Source organism: Osmerus eperlanus, chromosome 18 (genome assembly GCF_963692335.1).
Source record: "Osmerus eperlanus chromosome 18, fOsmEpe2.1, whole genome shotgun sequence".
Lineage (NCBI taxonomy): Eukaryota > Metazoa > Chordata > Actinopteri > Osmeriformes > Osmeridae > Osmerus > Osmerus eperlanus.
In genome coordinates this window covers 4098380-4118131 of record NC_085035.1, presented here as the reverse complement: position 1 = coordinate 4118131, position 19752 = coordinate 4098380, and the positions used below count along the sequence as shown (strand labels likewise).

At 50.2% G+C, this 19752-nt stretch overlaps 1 protein-coding gene across 1 annotated transcript in view; it reads right to left on the bottom strand.

The window, feature by feature from the left end:
- Nucleotides 1-234: 234 nt before the first annotated feature.
- The window catches only part of ank1b (ankyrin 1, erythrocytic b), a 19852-nt gene continuing 334 nt past the window's right edge, over nt 235-19752 (bottom strand). Inside the window, 28 exon segments of the mRNA XM_062484821.1 lie at nt 235-463; nt 815-906; nt 1106-1189; nt 1688-1844; nt 2040-2706; nt 5665-5736; nt 6112-6270; nt 6613-6744; nt 7110-7184; nt 8142-8226; nt 11887-12006; nt 14110-14238; nt 14471-14699; nt 14833-14929; nt 15143-15347; nt 16135-16230; nt 16232-16296; nt 16299-16347; nt 16668-16851; nt 17027-17239; nt 17341-17482; nt 17620-17666; nt 17772-17874; nt 17877-17894; nt 19280-19300; nt 19519-19555; nt 19557-19592; nt 19718-19744. Of these exon segments, the coding sequence (XP_062340805.1) occupies nt 838-906; nt 1106-1189; nt 1688-1844; nt 2040-2706; nt 5665-5736; nt 6112-6270; nt 6613-6744; nt 7110-7184; nt 8142-8226; nt 11887-12006; nt 14110-14238; nt 14471-14699; nt 14833-14929; nt 15143-15347; nt 16135-16230; nt 16232-16296; nt 16299-16347; nt 16668-16851; nt 17027-17239; nt 17341-17482; nt 17620-17666; nt 17772-17874; nt 17877-17894; nt 19280-19300; nt 19519-19555; nt 19557-19592; nt 19718-19744 (3318 nt within the window). The 3' untranslated portion in view covers nt 235-463; nt 815-837.

Sequence of the window (19752 nt, the reverse complement as noted above, 5' to 3'; positions counted from 1 at the left end):
GACACAAACAAACTCCTTTTTCGGGAAGAAAAGGTTGTCCGTCTTGCCCCTGCTCCGTACCTCGTACCCCTTCAGTTTGTAGATAATGACAGTCAAAAGGTCAAAAGGGCATGCACCAGCGGTCAATCATGCGATGACAGTTGACAGGAAGCACTTTTTTGTAGCTTTTTTTTGTAGTTGGATTTTCGTACGTTTTTTTTGTTTGTTTTTTTTAATTGAAAAAATCATGCCCTAATACTAGTGGTATATCTTTTCATTAAAAATGTTACAAAACTACAAGTTGACCCCTTTTTTCTTTTCTTTTTTTCCTTTAGAGGGGTGCCCCATGGTCCTTCTGAGGATGGTTTTGTGTTTGTGTTCATTTCAACTCGTTAGTCTCTCTCTTCTTCTCTCCACCTCTCCTTCACTTCCCTCTATCCCCTGGGTGTGTTTTTGTGGTTGGTTTGGCAGTGGATGTCCGGTCCTGGTAGAGACAGAGACATATCATGCAGTGATATTTGCTGCTATTAGTAACACAAACCTCAGCATATCCACCGCAAACACAAAAGTGAAGGTGAATACGACCAAGCAAGCAGATATAAACAGTATCTTGTTGATTAAAATCAAGTAGAGAACAGATGAGAAATCCTCTGTAAGACATGTATGTGCTTTGGAGGTACAGGTAAACAAAGGCTCTTTTGCAAAGTTTTTTGTTGTTGTTGCAAGCAAGCAGAGTAGGGATGCTGCTGTACGCTCGGGCGAGCGGAATTTGATAGGTACTTCTAGAAGCATCTATCCAAGCACTGGGGAAGCACGAGTGCTTGGTGTCCCGTACCTTGAGGACTGGGTATGCGTGATTCAGTGTTTTACTCTCCGCAGACTGGTGCGCTTCACTGACTGAGTGCCCCTCCTCACATCCACCCCTACCTAGAGCCGGGAGGGAGGGAGGAGGGCGGGAGACAAGAATCAGGACCCGTCTCACACAGCTGGGCCGTGTGTGTGCTCGCCTCTTTGTAGCTTGAAAGGAGAGTCTGTTCAGGTAAGTGAGTGTGTGTGCGAATAATTAAGTGAGTAAGAAAGGGAGAGATAGAGAGAGGGAGAGAGAGAGAGAGCTGTGGTCGCTGACCTTCCTAGTGACAACGTTTCCATGTTCATCTACAAACTGTTCCTCTCCTAGAATCTCTGCGGCATAGTCCTGCTTATCTTCTCTCTGTGTTCAAACACAAGGCACATTCAATCAACACCAAAGCCATCCCCCCACATCACTGTATATTCTAACATGACATAAAGACCATCTCCCCCATGTGTTGCACCAAACCATACAACGCATTTTCAGGGGATTTACTATGTACTATGACAATCATCAAAACGTGGCCTTTTGATGGTGTACATTTTTGATGATTAAAAAAAATAAAAATAAAAGGAATCGCGTGTTTGCTCTTGTCCTTTCATCTTAAAAGAAAGAGAGGAACGGTCGAAAAAGTAAAGAAAAAAACTGCCACGGAGAAGAAGAAGCAGCCTCTCCCCTCCAGGCACAGGAAGCGGCGGGTGGTCGGCGTGGCAACCTGACCTGGCCCCGCCTCTGCTCCCGCTCCTGCTCCCAGGCCCGTAGCCCCGCCTCCTGGTGAGAGAAGCCCCTCCCCTTGTCAAAGGGCTGCGTGCCCAGGAGGCGCCCGCCGAGCACCTCCGAGTAACCCGTGTCACACACCGGTGTCAGCAGGGCCTCCTGGGCCACGCGCAAGCCCGGCACGCCGCCGTCGCGGCCTGATGACATCAGCCGGGGCCTGGCCTGCTGCGACCCCACCCAGCCGTGCAGCGAGTCCTTGTCTGGTAGGTACGGCTGGAACGCACCTCCGCCCACCACCCTGGGGGGGGGGGGGGGGAAGAGAGAGAGAGAGAGAGAGAGAGAGAGAGAGAGAGAGAGAGAGAGAAAGAGAGAGAGAGAGAAAGAGAGAGAGAGAGAGCAAGCAAGAAAGCGAGAAAGACAGGAAGATATATAATGGGAATGGGAATGGTGAACGTGTTTTAGAAAGTCGTGCACGAGTTGCTGTGAGCCTGACCTGTTGTCTCCGTTGTGCTCCATGGCCCGGCTCAGTCCTGACATCTCACACAGCTGGGCGTACACTTTCTGCCCTGCAACAACAGAAAGCCCTTCCTCTGAGCCCAGCCCTACTCTTCCTCCTCCTTCTCCTCTGCCTCCTCTTCCTCCTCCGATCACGCCGGCCGCCGCCGCCATGGCCTCCACCCTTCTGCCCTCTGACCTCTGACTTCCCAGCTGGCCGTTCAGGTTGACCTTGGGCACCGCCCCGCTGGCCCTCACCCTCTCCCTGTCACCTGCCAGCCCCGGCTCCTGTTGAGTCTCCTCCTCCTCCTCCACCTCCTCCTCCTCCTCCTCCTCCAGCTCCATGATGGAGCCGCTGGCCCCGCTGGCCCCAGAGCTGGGGCGCCCCAGGCTGCAGGGCAGCGACAGGGCGGCTCCCTCGGAGTCGTCCGCCCGGCTGCTGCCGTCCAGGGACGAGTCCTCCACCGTCACCAGCGAGGGGCTGACTCCCAGGGGCCACACCTGCACGTCCGACATCTCCATCAGCGTGTCCTCCTCGGTGGTGGCGATGGGGGCGCACTCCAGGCTGGACACCTCCTGCCAGTAGGGCTCGGCGCCCAGCGGGGAGGGCAGGCTGTAGTGCATGGAGGCCGGGGAGAGCAGCTCCTCCTGAACCAGCCCGTAACCTGGAGGGGTGTGTTGGGGGGGTGTGTGTGTGTGGGGGGGGGGGGGGGGGGGCGAGAGAAGAGAGAGGGAGGCTAACACCACGCAGGCGCAGGGTGGGGGGGTGGGGGGGGGAGCACTGTTTCCTGTGCCCTATGAAAAACAGTGCAGGCTCAAGGCTGTGTCCCAACACACTTGGGGAAAGGGCCCAGATTATGTTCTTTTTTGTTCACCACTCTCATTCCCAGTGAGATACACGTACACGACTGTGTCGACACCTCTTTGGAATTGCAAGTAACGAACACTAATAATCCTTTCCATGTTTCCCTGCATTAAGTCTGGATGAGCCTTTCTTACCTTGCTTCCACTGATCTGGGTGGGTTTAAAGCAACACCGCGACGACCTCTCCAGTGGATCCAGATCAGTGGACGTGAAGGAAAGGAAGGGGTTTAACTCCACTGGGACACAGCTTGACTCTCTCTCTAACTGTATCGAGTGAACAGGCGTGTTAAATACGGAGGCATCCACAGTCTGTGTGGGAAGGGGTGGGTGGCTGGTCAAATGTGTTCTTAGTAAGTAAGGAAGTGAGGTCCAGATATCTGTTCTCTACTAGGAAGAGAGAGGCGAGTGCAGTGTTAGGGTTTGCAAGTTGGGTTGGCACGATAAGGACTACATCTGCGCGACAAATGTACAGTACGATCAAATGTACTTGTAAAAAAATGGTTAGGAATTGTATGCAGCAGTTCACTACTCTACTGTATATTTCTACCGCATTGGGTGGTTTTGGTGTCATTGGATTTTGCAAGTCAGTTGTAAACTTTAGGAAGTTCTATTATCATCTGTGGATGTTCTAGCAGTTTCTATATCGTCCCAACCCTGATGACATCAGTGTGGCTTGGCAGGCTGCTGGTTCGGAAGAAGCATGTCACTGTTGCGACGGCCCTCTTACGCTCTCACACAGAAGTGGACGCACATTTTCACACGGACACAAACGCTCCAACAAAAAGGTTTGATGTTGACATGTGCACACATTCAAATTACACTCAAAAGAACATATAACACACACGCTTTTTAATCAAAATATAATTCACTTTGAAACTATATAATTTAAATAAGGTTTAAATTGTGTAATTATTTCATACTTTTCAATCTGTCTGTCTGTCTGCTTGGCTCTGCTTGGCTGTCTGTCTGTATGCCTGTCTCTCTGCCGATCTGTCTGACCCATCTCTGTAGTATGTGGTAATGAGAGGTGGTAAATAGCTGAAGGATTCATGGGATCTGGAGAACTGAAGTAAGATCGGTTTCATTTTCTTTGCAATGTTCATGTCAGCAGACAAGGGTTGTGGATGTAAGGGAGTGTGCATGTGTGTTTCTGGGATGGTCCAAGATGGAAATATGAGGAAGAGATGTTCTATGAATGAGGTGGAAGAGATGATCAAGTTAGAATGAAGGATGATGGTTTGTCTGGGTTCAGATGCCCTTGTCCTCCCGACACACACACACACACACACAGTTGTAAAGCCGCGTCACTTGGTGAAGCATGAGATCTTAACACAAATTGTTTCACAAACACACGCACACATACACGAACAGTGCAAGCGAAAACAAACAGAACCATAAAAACAGGACACACATCTACAACGCACAGTTACAGCACTTACCAAAAAAACAAACATGAAACCTCCCACACAAACAAGTGAGGTCACGATATGTCTAAAAACTCATACAAACACACGCTTACACGGTGCTACAGACCACACTATACACACTCCAACACACCATAAGAAAACACACCTGCTGGCACATAACATTCTAATCGTGTAGCTGTAACTTTAAGACAACCGCCAATGATTCAGCTACATCCATATCAGAATTTTAGGCGCGTCGCTGTACCACCTCAGCAAAGAAATTGCACAACAGAGTTCACACAATCCTCATAGTCGTAACAGAGCACTGAAAACACGTGAAACAAAGCATTTGAAGAAAACGATAGAAAAAGTGACACAGGAGAAGGAGACCTCGTACGTAGAAAGCATGCCATGCACATTCAAATACCTCAGCAGAGAAAAAACACAGCAAACACAAGAACTATTGTCTTTATTGATGCACACCCCCCCCCCCCCCCCCCATCAAGAAACACCGAAATACCCGACCCTTCAGGATCTACACTTCTTGGCTTCATGATACATACACGGACGGAACAGCAAGGCAGGCAGCATGCACATGCGTACACACACAGACACAGGGCTGTATCGAGAGAGGAGGAGACAATCCCCCGCTCGACTCAACAGGGGGGCGCGGGGGGGGGGAAAAAAAGATGGCGGGAGGCAGGAGGCCCAGAGGTCATGAGGTCGATATGAGGTCAGAGGTCGGAGAGGAAGTGCCGTGAGGAGTAGGAGGAGGAGGAGGAGGAGGAGGAGGAGGAGGAAGAAGAGGAGTAGGGCGGCTTGGCAGCAGGTATGACATGTAATAGAAACAGAGAGGAAGAAAGAGAGAGAGAGAGGGAGAGGAAAGGAACAAGGAACACAGTATGGAAGCCCAGAGCACACATACACACTATGTGCCAGTGCCACTCTGGAAGAGAGTATCCATCCTAGACACACACACACACACACTCAATCACACACACACACAATCATCCATAGACTCATACAAATACAACACACGTACTAATATGGGATTGGAATTACAGTACCAATCAAAATATGTATTTATCAGATCCACGTGTAGACTATCCATCTCCAAAAGTGTGTGTGTGTGCGTGTGTGTGTCTTGACCAGTTCGTCGGAGGGAAATGTCCTCGTGTTCTCATATGTACGCGAGAACCATCATGCTCGGGCCTGCGAAAACTAGGATGGGAAAATGGACCGAGGTTCATGTACACATGCTGATGTGTCCCTAGGTTATGGTGTGAGGAACCATCATCATCATCATCATCATCATCAGGAGCAGCAATCCACCATGCAGCCTGTCCCACTTACCCCTTCTGAAAAATGGGTGTCTAATAACTCTGGGCTTGTGCACTATGCGTGGTTGCCTTGTTTCCGTGACTTCTTGTGAAGCAACAGAGATAATAAGGTACAATCTGCGTTACTCATACACTAGGGAACAACACACAGGGCAGGGTCTCCTCATTGACATCCAGAGGGGAGTGGGGTTGGGTAGAGTGTTAATACTACTGGAGTTAGTTTTTTGGTTTTATCAAGGGTGATGCTGGTGAATTACAGTTCAGTACGTTCTCAACCCTCGCGTTCAGCACTGTTGTGGCGAGTTTGCCTCTAGCCCTTATATAAACGACATAAACTGTAGTTTAAAACGCTGTGGTGCATGTTTAAGATTAGCGGAGATTCGGGTAGAAGTATACTGTGTGTGTGTGAGGTGTGTCTGTGTGTGTGTGTGTGAGTACAGTATGCGTGTGTGTGTCTTACCATTGATTATACTGGGCGAGAGCAGGGTGGAGTCTCGAATGGACAGTCGGCAGGCGCCCTCCTCGCTGGCCCCGCCCCCTGGCTGTGGAGGCTGGCCCTCGAGGGAGCCGACGATGTCCGAGCGGTCGATGTTCTTCAGAGCCCCGTATAGGCTCTCCACTGTGGGGGGGGGGGGGGGGGGGGGCAGAGGAGGCAGAGCACAGTGACGAGCTGGGGCGTGGAGACGCGTCCGAGCGGACGCGCAACACGGACGGCTACGGGAGGGAGGCGGGTTGTGGGGAAACGTCGAGAGAAAAGAGACAGGGGGAGAGAGGACGCCGGAAACAGCGTGGCACAGGGCTGGGGGGGAAAGCAGAAGGGAAGGATGTCCCTCGCAAAGAAACACAGAGAGAGAGGGGGGGGGGGGGGTGGATGAAAAAGGAGGGAGCAGGTGACGGTAGAGGGCGAGATGATCCATCTGTGGAGGTAGCACTGGAGATCAGGCAGACAGAGGGGACTCACTCTTGGCCTTCTTGCCCTCTCTGCCGGCCCACAGGTTGAGCAGGGCGGAGCTCTGGTCCAGCAGGGAGTTAGGGTTCTCCACCCGGATCCTGTTGATGTCGTCCACTCCAAACTGCAACTCCCGCGCCAGCTCTGAGAGAAGGAGGGACGCCTTCAGCTTGTGTCTCCCAGGCGGGCCTCGTGTCGTGTAGAATACTGTGCTGCAGTCTTGGACACCCAAGATTTATGACGCGGATATTGCCTTGAATATTGCTGTTTTTCCTCTTCTGCACTTGTGTGGCAGTTTAAAAAGTGCTTTGTGGCTTTGAGTGTACGGGACATGTTCTAAACATGTTCTACAACGTGGAGAAAATGTTTTTGGGGGGGTTTCAATTGGTCTCAAAGCCTTTTTGTTTAACTTGAAACATTTGACATTGGTGCCCGACACTTTTGCACAGTACTATATGATGCAGCTCTACTCCGAGAACACACACGCACCCAGCGTCTGAGGGACTGACCTGCCCAGCTCAGTCCTAGCTGTTCACAGATGAGGGAGATCTTGAGTTCAGTCCTCTCCATGGCGTTGACTGTAGCTGAGGAGAAACATGCTACTCTCAGGAACGTTGCATCAATGTACGGGAACACGGGATCAACCTAGTGAACCTGTTTATGGTTAGACACGTGAGAGGAGAGCTTCTAATCATACCTTTGAAGGGTATGATTATGAAAGGTCCCTCTCACGATTAAGGCCGTTTGCTATTTGAGAAGGACAATAGCAAATCCTACTTACCTTCACAAAAGCACTGTTCTGTTGAGGGGAATAAGCGTTACTCAGAGAGTACAGTGTTTTGTCCAGACGGTCCTCTTGTGTTAGCAAACCATGGGGCGGGGAAGGTTATTGTTAAGGAAGGTTGGTTGGCATTCATTCAGACACCTGTCCCTCTGCTATCGTTACCCACAGCACTCCAGGGGGACTGAGGAGCAGGGTAGCAGAGCTGCGCTCAGGAAGACAGAGAACGCTGTGCTCTCTCCTCCACCTTGTCCGGTAACCAATGAGAAACCCCCTCCAAACTCCGCTTGCGCACCACAGGCCAATCAGAGGGGTTTCGTTTGTCCCGCTCCACTGTGAGGTCCCGCCCATTCTCACAGCTAAGCTAAATGCTAACAGCATCCGCCATGCTAACGGGGTATCACAGTGGAGCGACTAGCGCCATGCAAACCACCGCAGGTCATTCAGTACTACAGCTACTGGGACAGTGGCATGGAAGGGTAATTTGGCCCCAGGGACCCATTTTGGATGTGTTGGAACTACTCCAGTTTCATTCCCATCCTGCGGTCACACTGCAATGTATTCTGGGGCTTGTAGTTGAGCAGTGCATACAAGGCTCAGTCATGAGTGCCATTGCCGTGCACACGAGAGAGATAGAGAGGGGGGACTGGGAGGCAGAGGGGGGGGGGAAGGGGGGTCAAGGGGAGGCAGTGCAACATTCAGAGGCCGTCTCTCCCCCACCACGGGGAGAGGGCGGGAGGGCAGGCATGGAGAGACTCACCCAGACCGGGCTCGTTGAGCGCGCTGTAGCGCTCCCTCAGAGCCAGCGGGGTCAAGGTTCGCCGACGCTCCTCGCTACCCACCACCTGACAGAAACACACACGCGCACACACCCACACACACACACACACACACATACACATAAGATACTGTTAAACCAGGGTCACAAAAGCCACAGTCGCAACAGCAAGCGGTACATTTCGGGGGCCGAAAGGCGGTGAAATCGGACCACGTCGTTTGTGTAAGATATGGAGGTTCGGTATGCGAGTTGTTGTGAGTTGCTGTTCCATGCGCAGGGTGGTGCTAACTGATAGCATAGCTAGGGTGCCAGCGTCAAAGTGGAATGGAGCTTTGAGCTCGTCTTCTACCTTTGTAATGCCAATCAATATACAGGCTGTCTGTGTCACTCCTGAGAACATGCCAGGCTACTTTAGAGATTGTATTACGGTCTCCATTGCATTCTGGTCTATTAGCTACTTCCCTTGGATTTATTTTTAGCCTTTAAAAGCTCAACTGATCATAAATCAACCGAAGGTGTAGAACTCTCCTGTAGAGATGAAACCATGGCTGGGGGCTTAGACCAGATCAATCAGCAATGATTTAAATGTCGGAAAAAAAACATCCCTATTCATTATTACCATGAAATTAATGATGTTTCTAATTATTTCCGCGAATAAAAAGCTAAAGTCGTCCATTTCCGAATGGTTTGTGTGTGTGTGTGCGTGTGCGCGTATGAGAGGCCGTATAGGCCTTAATTCATACTTGATCTCACATACACGCCATGACCTCACATATATACCATCATACTCTCACATATATACCATTATACTCTCACATATATACCATTATACTCTCACATATATACCAATATACTCTCACATATACACCATTATACTCTCACATATACACCATTATACTCTCACATATACATCATTATACTCTCACATATACACCATTATACTCTTGCACATAAACTGGCATACTCTCTTACACACACAAAAATACCGTCTTATATGCACCATCATACTAAAGTATGACAATATATGTAAGAGACAAATAGTATGTGTGAAACAGAATGTTACTATATGCAAGAGAATAACAGGATGTGTAAGAGAGAATACTTGTCTATGTGAGAGAGAATACTTGTCTATGTGAGAGAGAATACTTGTCTATGTGAGAGAGAATACTTGTGTATGTGAGAGAGAATACTTGTCTATGTGAGAGAGAATACTTGTCTATGTGAGAGAGAATACTTGTCTATGTGAGAGAGTTTGATTGAAACGGAAGGCAGTTTGATTGAAAAGGAAGTAGTACTGAATTCTCAGTTCCTGATTGGCTTACACATGAAGAAGGATTTGGGGTAGATGTAGCTAACGCCCACCTTCCCTATCAAGACGAGACTGAGTGACATGACAAGATGGATTCATCAATAACATTTTGCATACTCCAAATCCTAAGGCGTCATTGTCAGAAATGTTGTATCAAGGACGACAGCCATACGCGGGGGCTGTTTCTAACGCTAACGTTGACAATGAAATGCGCCGGCTCTTCAGACCTGGATCAGGTGCATCAAGGAGCGGCAGCAGCACTCTGTCAGGAGCTCGTCTTAATGCCAGCCAAGTGATGGCGCAATCCCAATATCAAACTCCGCAGTATTTCGGTTAAGACTCCTGACAGAGTGCTGCTGCCGCTCCGTGATGCACCTGATCCAGGTCTGAAGAGCCGGCGCATTTCATCGTTAGCGTTAGAAATAGCCACTGTGGATGGCTGTCGTCTTTGATTCCAACATTTCTGACAACGATTCAAGCAAATCCACTAAAAAACTCAAATGTAGAATTCCATAGTTGTTTAGGAAGCTATACCGACCCCCACTACTTGAGTCAAAAGTCCTAGATCAGTTTTTCAATTGATGAAACAAACTATCATTTAAATTAAAGCCAATGCCTGTGTGAATACCGTCCCGTGGCACTGGGGTTTTAACCGTTGACGTCTTTAATTAGCCGAGTGGTCTTTACACCTTTGGCTATTAACCTAAACTTCAATGCCACAAACTGAACTTGATGTCAATCTGTTCACAACATTTTCCAGTTGGGACTTTTAAGATCCTATTTGAGTGTAGGCCCCTATGCCCGATGAGTGCCCGCACCATTCACTGCAACGAAAGCTTCATGGATCCGACTCGGAATCTGAGTTTAGAGACGCTTGACAAAAAAAATTGTTTGGCGTGTGGTGCGTTTTGGAATTGTTAATGTGATGTGTTCCCATCGTATTTAAGTTTACAAAGAAGAGGTTTGTTAATGTGACTGTATACATATCTCACTCGTACTGGCTAATCAGCTAACAGTATACATCCAAAGTCGCTGTCGTGAAACTAGCCTCATTTTCACAAAAGGCTTCGAGGTCAAATTAAAAACCTTTAAAAACGTCTATATTTAGCAAATATTATTGTGCACAAGTATTTTAGTATAGTTAATATGTAATTTAATTCCATAATTTCCCCAGGAATAACTATAAAAACGTAATTCAGGAACGGGTCTGTCCTCCCTACAATAACGCCGCAGCATTTGGAGTATAAAATGTTAATAAAATGTTAATAAAATGTTATTAATGAGTCCAATGGCTTCATTAAGCCGCCCACTCTCTGCCATCTTATCATGTCACTCAGTCTCGTCTTGATAGGGAAGGTGGGCGTTAGCTACATCTACCCAAATCCTTCTTCATGTGTAAGCCAATCAGGAACTGAGAATTCAGTACTACTTCCTTTTCAATCAAACTCTCTCACATAGACAAGTATTCTCTCTCATATAGACAAGTATTCTCTCTCACATAGACAAGTATTCTCTCTCACATAGACAAGTATTCTCTCTCACATAGACAAGTATTCTCTCTCACATACACAAGTATTCTCTCTCACATAGACAAGTATTCTCTCTCACATAGACAAGTATTCTCTCTCACATAGACAAGTATTCTCTCTCACATAGACAAGTATTCTCTCTCACATAGATAAGTATTCTCTCTTACACATCCTGTTATTCTCTTGCATATAGTAACATTCTGTTTCACACATACTATTTGTCTCTTACATATATTGTCATACTTTAGTATGATGGTGCATATAAGACGGTATTTTTGTGTGTGTAAGAGAGTATGCCAGTTTATGTGCAAGAGTATAATGGTGTATATGTGAGAGTATAATGGTGTATATGTGAGAGTATAATGGTGTATATGTGAGAGTATAATGGTGTATATGTGAGAGTATAATGGTGTTTTTTTGAGTGTATAATAGTGTATATGTGAGAGTATAATGGTATGTATGTGAGAGTATAATGGTATATATGTGAGGTCATGGCGTGTATGTGAGAGTATAATGGTGTATATGTGAGAGTATAATGGTATATACGTGAGAGTATAATGGTATATATGTGAGAGTATAATGGTATATATGTGAGGTCATGGCATGTATGTGAGACCAAGTATGAATTATGGCCTATACGGCCTCTCATATGCGCGCGCGGGCGCGCGGGCGCGCACACGCGCGGGAGCGCGCACGACGCGCGGGCGCGCGTGTGTGCTGAGTCGAGGTTAAGAGGTGTTCCTGAGCCTGAAGCACTACAGTTAATGCATCACGAGTGTTTCAAAACATGCTTGAGTGGGAGGAAGGGAGGTAGGGAGTGTGTGGCTGTGTGTGTGGCTGTGTGTATATATACACACACGCGTGTGTGTGTGTGTGTGAGAGAGAGCACCTTGACACAGGGTGGCATGGTTATGTTGAGGTTACACAGCACGTGCTGTACATCCTCATACTTGGTGGACTTGCGCAGAAAAGACAGGAATCCAGAAGCTTCCTTGTTGCTGTCTCGGACCTGAGATAGAGAGAGAGACAGAAAGAGACAGAAGGGGAGAAGTAGAGAGAGGGGGAGAGAGATAGAGAAAGAGACAGAGAGAGGAGACAAAAGAGATGGTGGGAAAGAAACAGAGAGAGAGAGACAGAGAGAGTGGCAGAGAAAATAAGGTGGCGAGAGAAAGATAGGGTGTGAGAGAGACAGAGAAAAACATACAGAGAGAGAGAGGGAAATGGCCGGAGCAATAAAAGAGAGACAAGAGCGAGTGAGAGAGGAAGGGCGAGCAAGAGAGAGAGAGAGAGAGAGAGAGAGAGAGAGAGTGAGAGAGAGAGAGAGAGAGAGAGAGAGAGAGAGAGAGAGAGGTGGAAGGAGAAAGAGAGAGAGAGCAGAGAGGATATTAGACCCTGCAATGTCGGCGGTGTGTGTGGAGCAGTAACACAGCAGGGGGGGCAGGGATGGAAGCAGTCCATAGGCAGGCGAGAGAGAGAGATTTACCTGCACATTTACCTGGACGTCTGTCAGATCAGACAGTAACAGAGTGACCGCGAGAGAGAGAAAGAGAGACAGTGAGACAGACATACAGACAGGCAAGGCCGCAAGATAGGCAAGCAGGCAAGAAGGTGAAAGTTAAGGACATGCACACAGTTACAGCTACTGAGAGAGGAGGGAGGTGACAGGAAGTCAGGAGAGAGGTAGGCAGGAAGTGAGGAGGGAGGGTGACAGGAAGTCAGGAGAGAGGTAGGCAGGAAGTGAGGAGGGAGGGTGACAAGAAGTCAGGAGAGAGGTAGGCAGAAAGTGAGGAGGGAGGGTGACAGGAAGTCAGGAGAGAGGTAGGCAGGAAGTGAGGAGGGAGGGTGACAAGAAGTCAGGAGAGAGGTAGGCAGAAAGTGAGGAGGGAGGGTGACAGGAAGTCAGGAGAGAGGTAGGCAGGAAGTGAGGAGGGAGGGAGGTAGGAAGATAAGTAAGTAAGTAAGTAAGTAAGTAGGTAGTTAGGAAGGAGGTAGGTAGGGAGCTGGGAAGGAAGATCAATAGGTAGGAAGGAGGAAGGTAGGAAGCAAAGTAGTTAGGTAGGAAGGAATATAGATAGATAGGAAGGAAGGAAGATAGGTAGGTAGGAGGAAGATAGGAAGGAAGGAAAGTAGGTAGTTAGGTAGAAGGGAGAAAGGTAGGTGTGTGGGTAGGAGGGAAGAAGGAAGGCAGGTAACAACACAATGGAGAAATATTTAACACTCGTCTGAGACTGGCTGAGACGGAAAGCAAAATGTACCGCACACTCAAAGCCACACAGACCGACCGACAGATTTGATGACACAATGACCCAGACAGAGAGACAGAGAGAGAGAGAGAGAGAGAGAGAGAGAGAGAGAGAGAGAGAGAGAGAGAGAGAGAGAGATCGACACAGAGACGGACAGATGCGCCGATGGATGACGAGGTTGACAGAAAGACACCAAAGTCCCACACAGTCTACAAACAGCTGAACATGTGGATGGACAGGTCATTTATGAGAGGTGGTCTTTTGGACACATGGGAGACAGTGAGACATTGAAAGACGGACAGGACAGAAACAAGATTGGAAGCACAGAGAGAAATGTGGGACAGATACAAAGACGGATTAACATTTGTACAATACAAAAGCCAGAGAGATGGATGGGCTGGAAAAACAAATACAGAAAGACAGACAGACAGGTTCAGACAGACAGGTTCAGACAGACAGACAAGTTCAGACAGACAGGTTCAGACAGACAGACAGACAGACAGACAGGTTCAGACAGACAGACAGACAGGTTCAGACAGACAGGTTCAGACAGACAGACAGACAGGTCCAGACAGACACACATGTCTGACACACAGTCACATTCCCTCAGACACTGACCTATCAAAACATCTCCCGGTCAGACACACAGAGACAAGAATATACATGAATCAACATGAATCAATCTCGACGGACAAATCTAACTGCACTCAGATCAAAGGCTAACACGCGGACAGGGACAAACACATCATCATGACCTTGACCGGACAGAGGGACTGATGGAGGGCTACAACTATTATACAAACAGAGTTAGCGTTTCGGAGGCAGAGGTGTACTGACGGAAGGGGAGGCGGCGCGAGGGAGAGACCGACCTTGACGGAGACGGGCAGGCGGTTATCTCGGAAGGCTTGGAAGCTGAAGCTGCGAGGCTGCTGGGTGGCTTTCCTCACAGGCACCAGGTTTCCGGAACACTCCAGGTGCAGCGGCATGCCCTCCATCACCTGAGGGGGGCGACAGGGAGTCAGAGACGACGTACGCAAGAACCTGCCCGTCTCCGAATACGACCACATTATCGATCAATCCCTGACAAAGCTGCACGCAAAGAATACAATCGGGTTTTATTTTCCCGCCGCGTTATAATAGGAAGACAGCGAAAACAACAGAGATAAACGGCAAACTTCTAGATTACCATCCAGCACCTTCCTCCTCCCCTCACACCCCCCAGGTGCTCACCTCTATGTCGCGGCTGCGGGCCACCTCGCTGAAGTTCTCGTGCAGCTCCAGGGTCTTGTCCATCTTGTCGTCGGTCATGCAGTAGCAGCGCAGGCGGCCCTCGCGCGCCTCGTTCATCTTGGCGAACACCACAAACTTGGCCATGTAGGGCACGGCCATCAGCTCCCGGTACAGCAGGTTGGAAAAGGTCACCGCCTCTGCTGTGCGCGGGCAGTCTGCCAGCCAGAACCTAACCCCGGGAGAGGAGTGCCATGAGAGGAGACAAAGGCGGAGGAGGGGGAGGGGGGGAGGGAGAGAGAGAGGAGTGTAGTGTAGTGTGTGCGTGTGGGTGTTCTGCTTATTGTCTCCAAAGTGCAGCTCACCTTGCAGACACGTTGGTGGTGAAGTTGGCGCAGTTGTTGGCGTACATCAGCTTAGTGGTGCCTGTGATGTCTTCCCACTGGGCCGGCGCGGTTCCGCCTGGGAAAAGAGCGTAAGTCGACCCTCTCTCCCTCTCTCCCTCCCTCTCCCTCCTTCTCCCTCCCCCTCCCCTCCCCCCTCCCACGCTCTCGCTCTCTCATTTCCCCCTCCTGCGCTCCTGAGAGGCGCTGCAAATCCCCCAGCCTGACAACAGCATCTCCTGCCACCGTGGTGTCACCTTCACCGTTTCCCTCCCACTCCCCACTTCCATACCGATGACACTGCAGAGGAGGCGCAGGCTGGTGGTGTCCCCCTCCCCGGCGTCACGCACGCTCTCCCTCCAAGACGGGGGCAGCGGGATCCGCAAGCCGATTGGCCGGTGGAACTTGCGTCTGCGCGGCTCCACGGTGACCACGGGACTGAAGGTCGCCTGGTTGCCCAGCTGTCGAGTCAGCAGCTCGTCAGGGATTGGCTGAGCCTGCAGAGACAGAAGCGTGAAGGAGTGAGGTGAAGGAGACTTCAAAGGGAGATATTGGGGTTGTATAGATAGTATGACATAGTAGCAGTAAAGGATGTACATGAAACCGGACAATAAACAGTCTTCATCTATTCAGATATTCACCGAGAACCAGAACGAAAAAGAACAAAAATGGGATCAACGGAACACACCGGTCCTAAAATAATCTAAATGTAGGTTTTGATCATATACTGTCGGAAACAAATATCTGTAAAATGAGGTAGGCAGCATGTGTGGGCTTCACATACAGTATGTGTGTAAGTGGTAGGCATTATCCAGATCTGGATCTGTTCATCCTTGACTATCCAGTCGTCATTGAACATTGTGGGCTTATTGTAGCACCAAAAAGGCCACCAAAAAGAAGATTTCAATATTACAGACAAAAAGCCAAATTCTGCTTTAAGCTGCAAGTATGGATTCTAATAAGTTGTAAGTTCTTGAGAGACATATTAGCTGCAAGGGTTTGTCTGAAAACAGCCCAGTGACAGTATGTTCTTTTTCCAAAAGAAGAACAAACATTAATGGACTAGGAGCTACAGGGCCTGTGACATAAGTCTGCTTGTCTCTACCCTCTTACAGGGCTCCACCTCCTCCACCTCCTCCACCTCCTCCTCCTCCTCCTCCTCCTCCTCCTCCTCCTCCACCTCCTCCACCTCCTCCACCTCCTCCTCCTCCCCCTCCTCCTCCTCCTCCTCCTCCTCCTCCTCCTCCTCCACCTCCTCCACCACCTCCTCCTCCCCCTCCTCACCTGAAGCCCTAGTCTCACTCTCTTGGTGACTGCCGTCTCTGGGAAGATGGCCTGGACTTGAGGGACCAGTTTGCTGGTCAGCTGACCGCCCTCGGGGGCCTATCAGGTCGCTCTCCTGTTGGACGCGCGACACCACGGCGAAGTAGAGGGGGAAGTCTGTGGGATGATACGGCGGATTCTTTTCTTCTCCAGCTCCTCGTCGCTCTTCCAGGTCTGACCGAGGGAAGAGGTGGGGAGGGGGTGGAGAGACGAAAGCGGATGGCGGAGGTCAGTTAACATGCCCATACGTAGGAACTATCGGATGTACGTCCTTGAGTCACCAAACACGAGCACTATGATACGACGAGGTAACGCAATATGTTTGTAGGGGCATGTTTGGGACAGTGATTTGGTGCTCACATGAAAAAGAATCCCCCAAAATGTGTAAACAATCTTTGAACCCATCCTCGTGAGTGCAGGTGGCACCGTCAGACTACAAACGAGTCTGTAAACGCCGGCTAATCCACCTAAGCCCTCGCTCCTTGGCGACGCGCACAGCAAATGTACCCATTCGTCCACTGACCTTCATCCATGCCGTTCAAAATGGTCTCCAGCACCTCGTCGCCGTACCGATTGCGATGCTCCTTCCATACCGATCCGTTCTCGCTGCGAAGGACCACCAGCTCCCTGTCCCCTCGGCCCAGGGCGGCAAAGTGAGGAATCTCCACCACGACCGGCCTGTGGACACAGCGACAACAACCTATCACATCTGCCGCCATCCGAGTCCTCGTTGGGGTCGAGTGCACCAAACGTCCAGTAGATGGCAGAGTTGCCGTTCCATCGAGCGAAGGCAAACCCGACGTAGACCCGACCGGCTTCGTCTGGAAGTTTGTCTTTGGTGTGCTGACTCCACCCTAAGAACTGCATACTGGACGGGCCCAGGGAGATGATGCGACTGGCAAAGCCCTCCCCTTCCACCAGCGGGGGCGGGGTGGTGAGCTTCTGGGGCTTGACCAGGCGGCAGGTGATGCGCGTGGGGGCGGCGGCAGGTCCGAGGGGGATGATCACGCGCAGGCCGTGGTGCCGGCTGCCTCTCATGGAGCCCCCTCGCGCATCCACCATGAAACTGACCCAGGAACCTGAAACCCCCGAAACGTTTATTTCTCTCACGTGCTCGTCGAAGTGCGATTAGCGAAACAGAGGCGCGGCTAGTGCGAGGGTGAGCGCGTCCTGACTGACCCCGTGTGTATGGGGCTGGCCACCGGGCTGACGTTGTCGGACGTCTCCGTGGCGGGGCTGCTGGGGATCAGGGAGTCGTCGTCGTACTCCTTCGGGAGGGGAACAGGGGTGTGCTGGGAAACGAGAGAAGGGGGAGGGGGGGGGGGGGTTTGAAAAATGGCATGTAATTGTAGAGATACTCGATACGTTTATGACTCGAGGAGGTAGCACGTGTGGAAATACGGCCAATCGTGCGGGACTGAATGTACCTGATCCAAACAGCACAGTCTCGGGGGGACACGCAAGGGATTCTGGGTATGGCAGGAGAGTAGGGCCTGCCCGGGAGGAAAGAGAGGTGGAAACGAGAGCGTGAGACGAGGAGAGGAGGCTGTGGCCTGCGCGCGCAGCGCTCCGGGCGCCGCACTAGGGACGTCACTTACGTGGTGCCCAGGCCGCTCTCAAAGTCTCTCATGCTCTTCTTAGGAGACAGGAAGTCGTCATCCTGGTCCTTGAGGTCGTCAAGCTTCAGGTAGCGAGCGCCGCCATCCCCAACAGCTCGTCCCCTGAAGATGAAGGACATGTCAGACAGTGAGGGGGGGGAGAGAGAGAGAGAGAGAGAGAGAGAGAGAGAGAGAGAAGGAGAGAGAGAGAGAGAGAGAGAGAGAAGAGAGAGAGAGAGAGAGAGAGAGAGAGATATAGCACCGTCCCTGACACGAACGCAAACAACACACAGTACACAGTAGTGACAGCCCAAAGCAGTCCTGGACTGATCCAAGCGATGGAGTCAAACCAACATCAACCCGAGCCGATGGAGCCCAATGGTGTAAATTAAGGAGATCAATAACACGCTAACAGAGCGACCAGGAAACACGGTACACACCACTGTACACAAAACACGGCCTGGGCGCGGCTTGATGTGAGCATGCCTGTTAGAGATGAAATCACACGTGGGGTAGTCTGTTTTCTGTGTAGGAGAGAGTGGCTGGGTTATTGGTAAGAGGTCTTATTATCCTAACCACATGCGGTTAGCCAGAGTGTACACAGTCGCTGTGCGTCAATTGTTCGTCGAGTACATTCGCAGCTAGGCAGGGATCTGTGTAATTAGCTTATTGATCAATTAGGCTATGCCAGGCTGCATCCTCAGTGTTCAAAATGGTCGGAGGAAAAACAACACTGAGCTGAGCGCCATCTATTACCCCCCCCCCCCCCATCTGGTATTTGTAGTTCTTGTTGAGTTGCCGGACCTGTCAGATATGAGTCCACGGACAGATGTCAACACTGGAGAGGAACGATGTCGTGAACACATGCCAATGACAAACCAACATTGTTACACTGAATAGAGAAGAAAGGGAAAGAGAGAGAGAAGAGGAGAGCAGCAGAAGAGAGTGGAAGAGAGAGAGAGAGAGAGAGAGAGAGAGAGAGAGAGCAGCAGAAGAGAGTGGAAGAGAGAGAGAGAGAGAGAGAGAGAGAGAGAGAGAGAGAGAGAGAGAGAGAGGAGAGAGAGAGAGAGAGAGAGAGAGAGAGAGAGAGAGAGAGAGAGAGAGAGAGATGAGAGAGAGAGAGAGAGAGAGCAGAAGAAGGTGGAAGAGAGGGAAAGAGAGAGAGAAGAGAGAGAGCAGCAGAAGAGAGTGGAAGAGAGAGAGAGAGAGAGAGAGAGAGAGAGAGAGAGAGAGAGAGATGAGAGAGAGAGAGAGAGAGAGAGAGAGAGAGAGAGAGAGGAGAGAGAGCAGAAGAGAGGGAAAGAGAGAGAGAAGAGAGAGAGGCAGAAGAGAGTGGAAGAGAGGGAAAGAGATTGAAAGAGAAAAAAGGAAAAGACAGACAGAGAGAACGGCCTTTTTTTCGAAGGAGTTAGCTGGACACAGACTGAGAGAATGAGAGAGAGCGTGCAATGGCAGGCACGAGATCGCATGGCGCCGAAACAACCGGACAGAGCAGAGAGAGATCCTACCTAAGGTTAGCTGCGCAACGCCTACAAAACAAATGGAGAGAAGCATATTGTTTAGGCCAGTGTGGAATGTTATCTCATGGCATCGCTTCTCTGTTCCAATGCTTGTCTGGCTCCCTTTCATGACATTGAATCTGGCTGAAAACCACCGACAAATACATCGCCCAGCAGCGTTTATCTCTCTCCAAAGAAGCCTTTGCGTACTCGGGGCAGAGAACGCCTCGAAAGAGCGCAAAACCCACCCTCATCCTCCGAGACGTCGAGGACCTCGTCCACCGTTCTCGGGGAAACTCATCCGGTGCTTCTCGGTGGTGATCTGTGAGTAACGACAGAAGGAGGAAGAGGAGGATTAAGAAAAGAAAGAAGCCTCACGAGGGGATTCTGGTCGGTGTCGTCGAGCCATTTCCGTGCCCCGTCCGACCCGCGCTGAGGGTGGCTCACCGCGGAAACGCTCTCCTCGGTGACCAGCTTCAGCA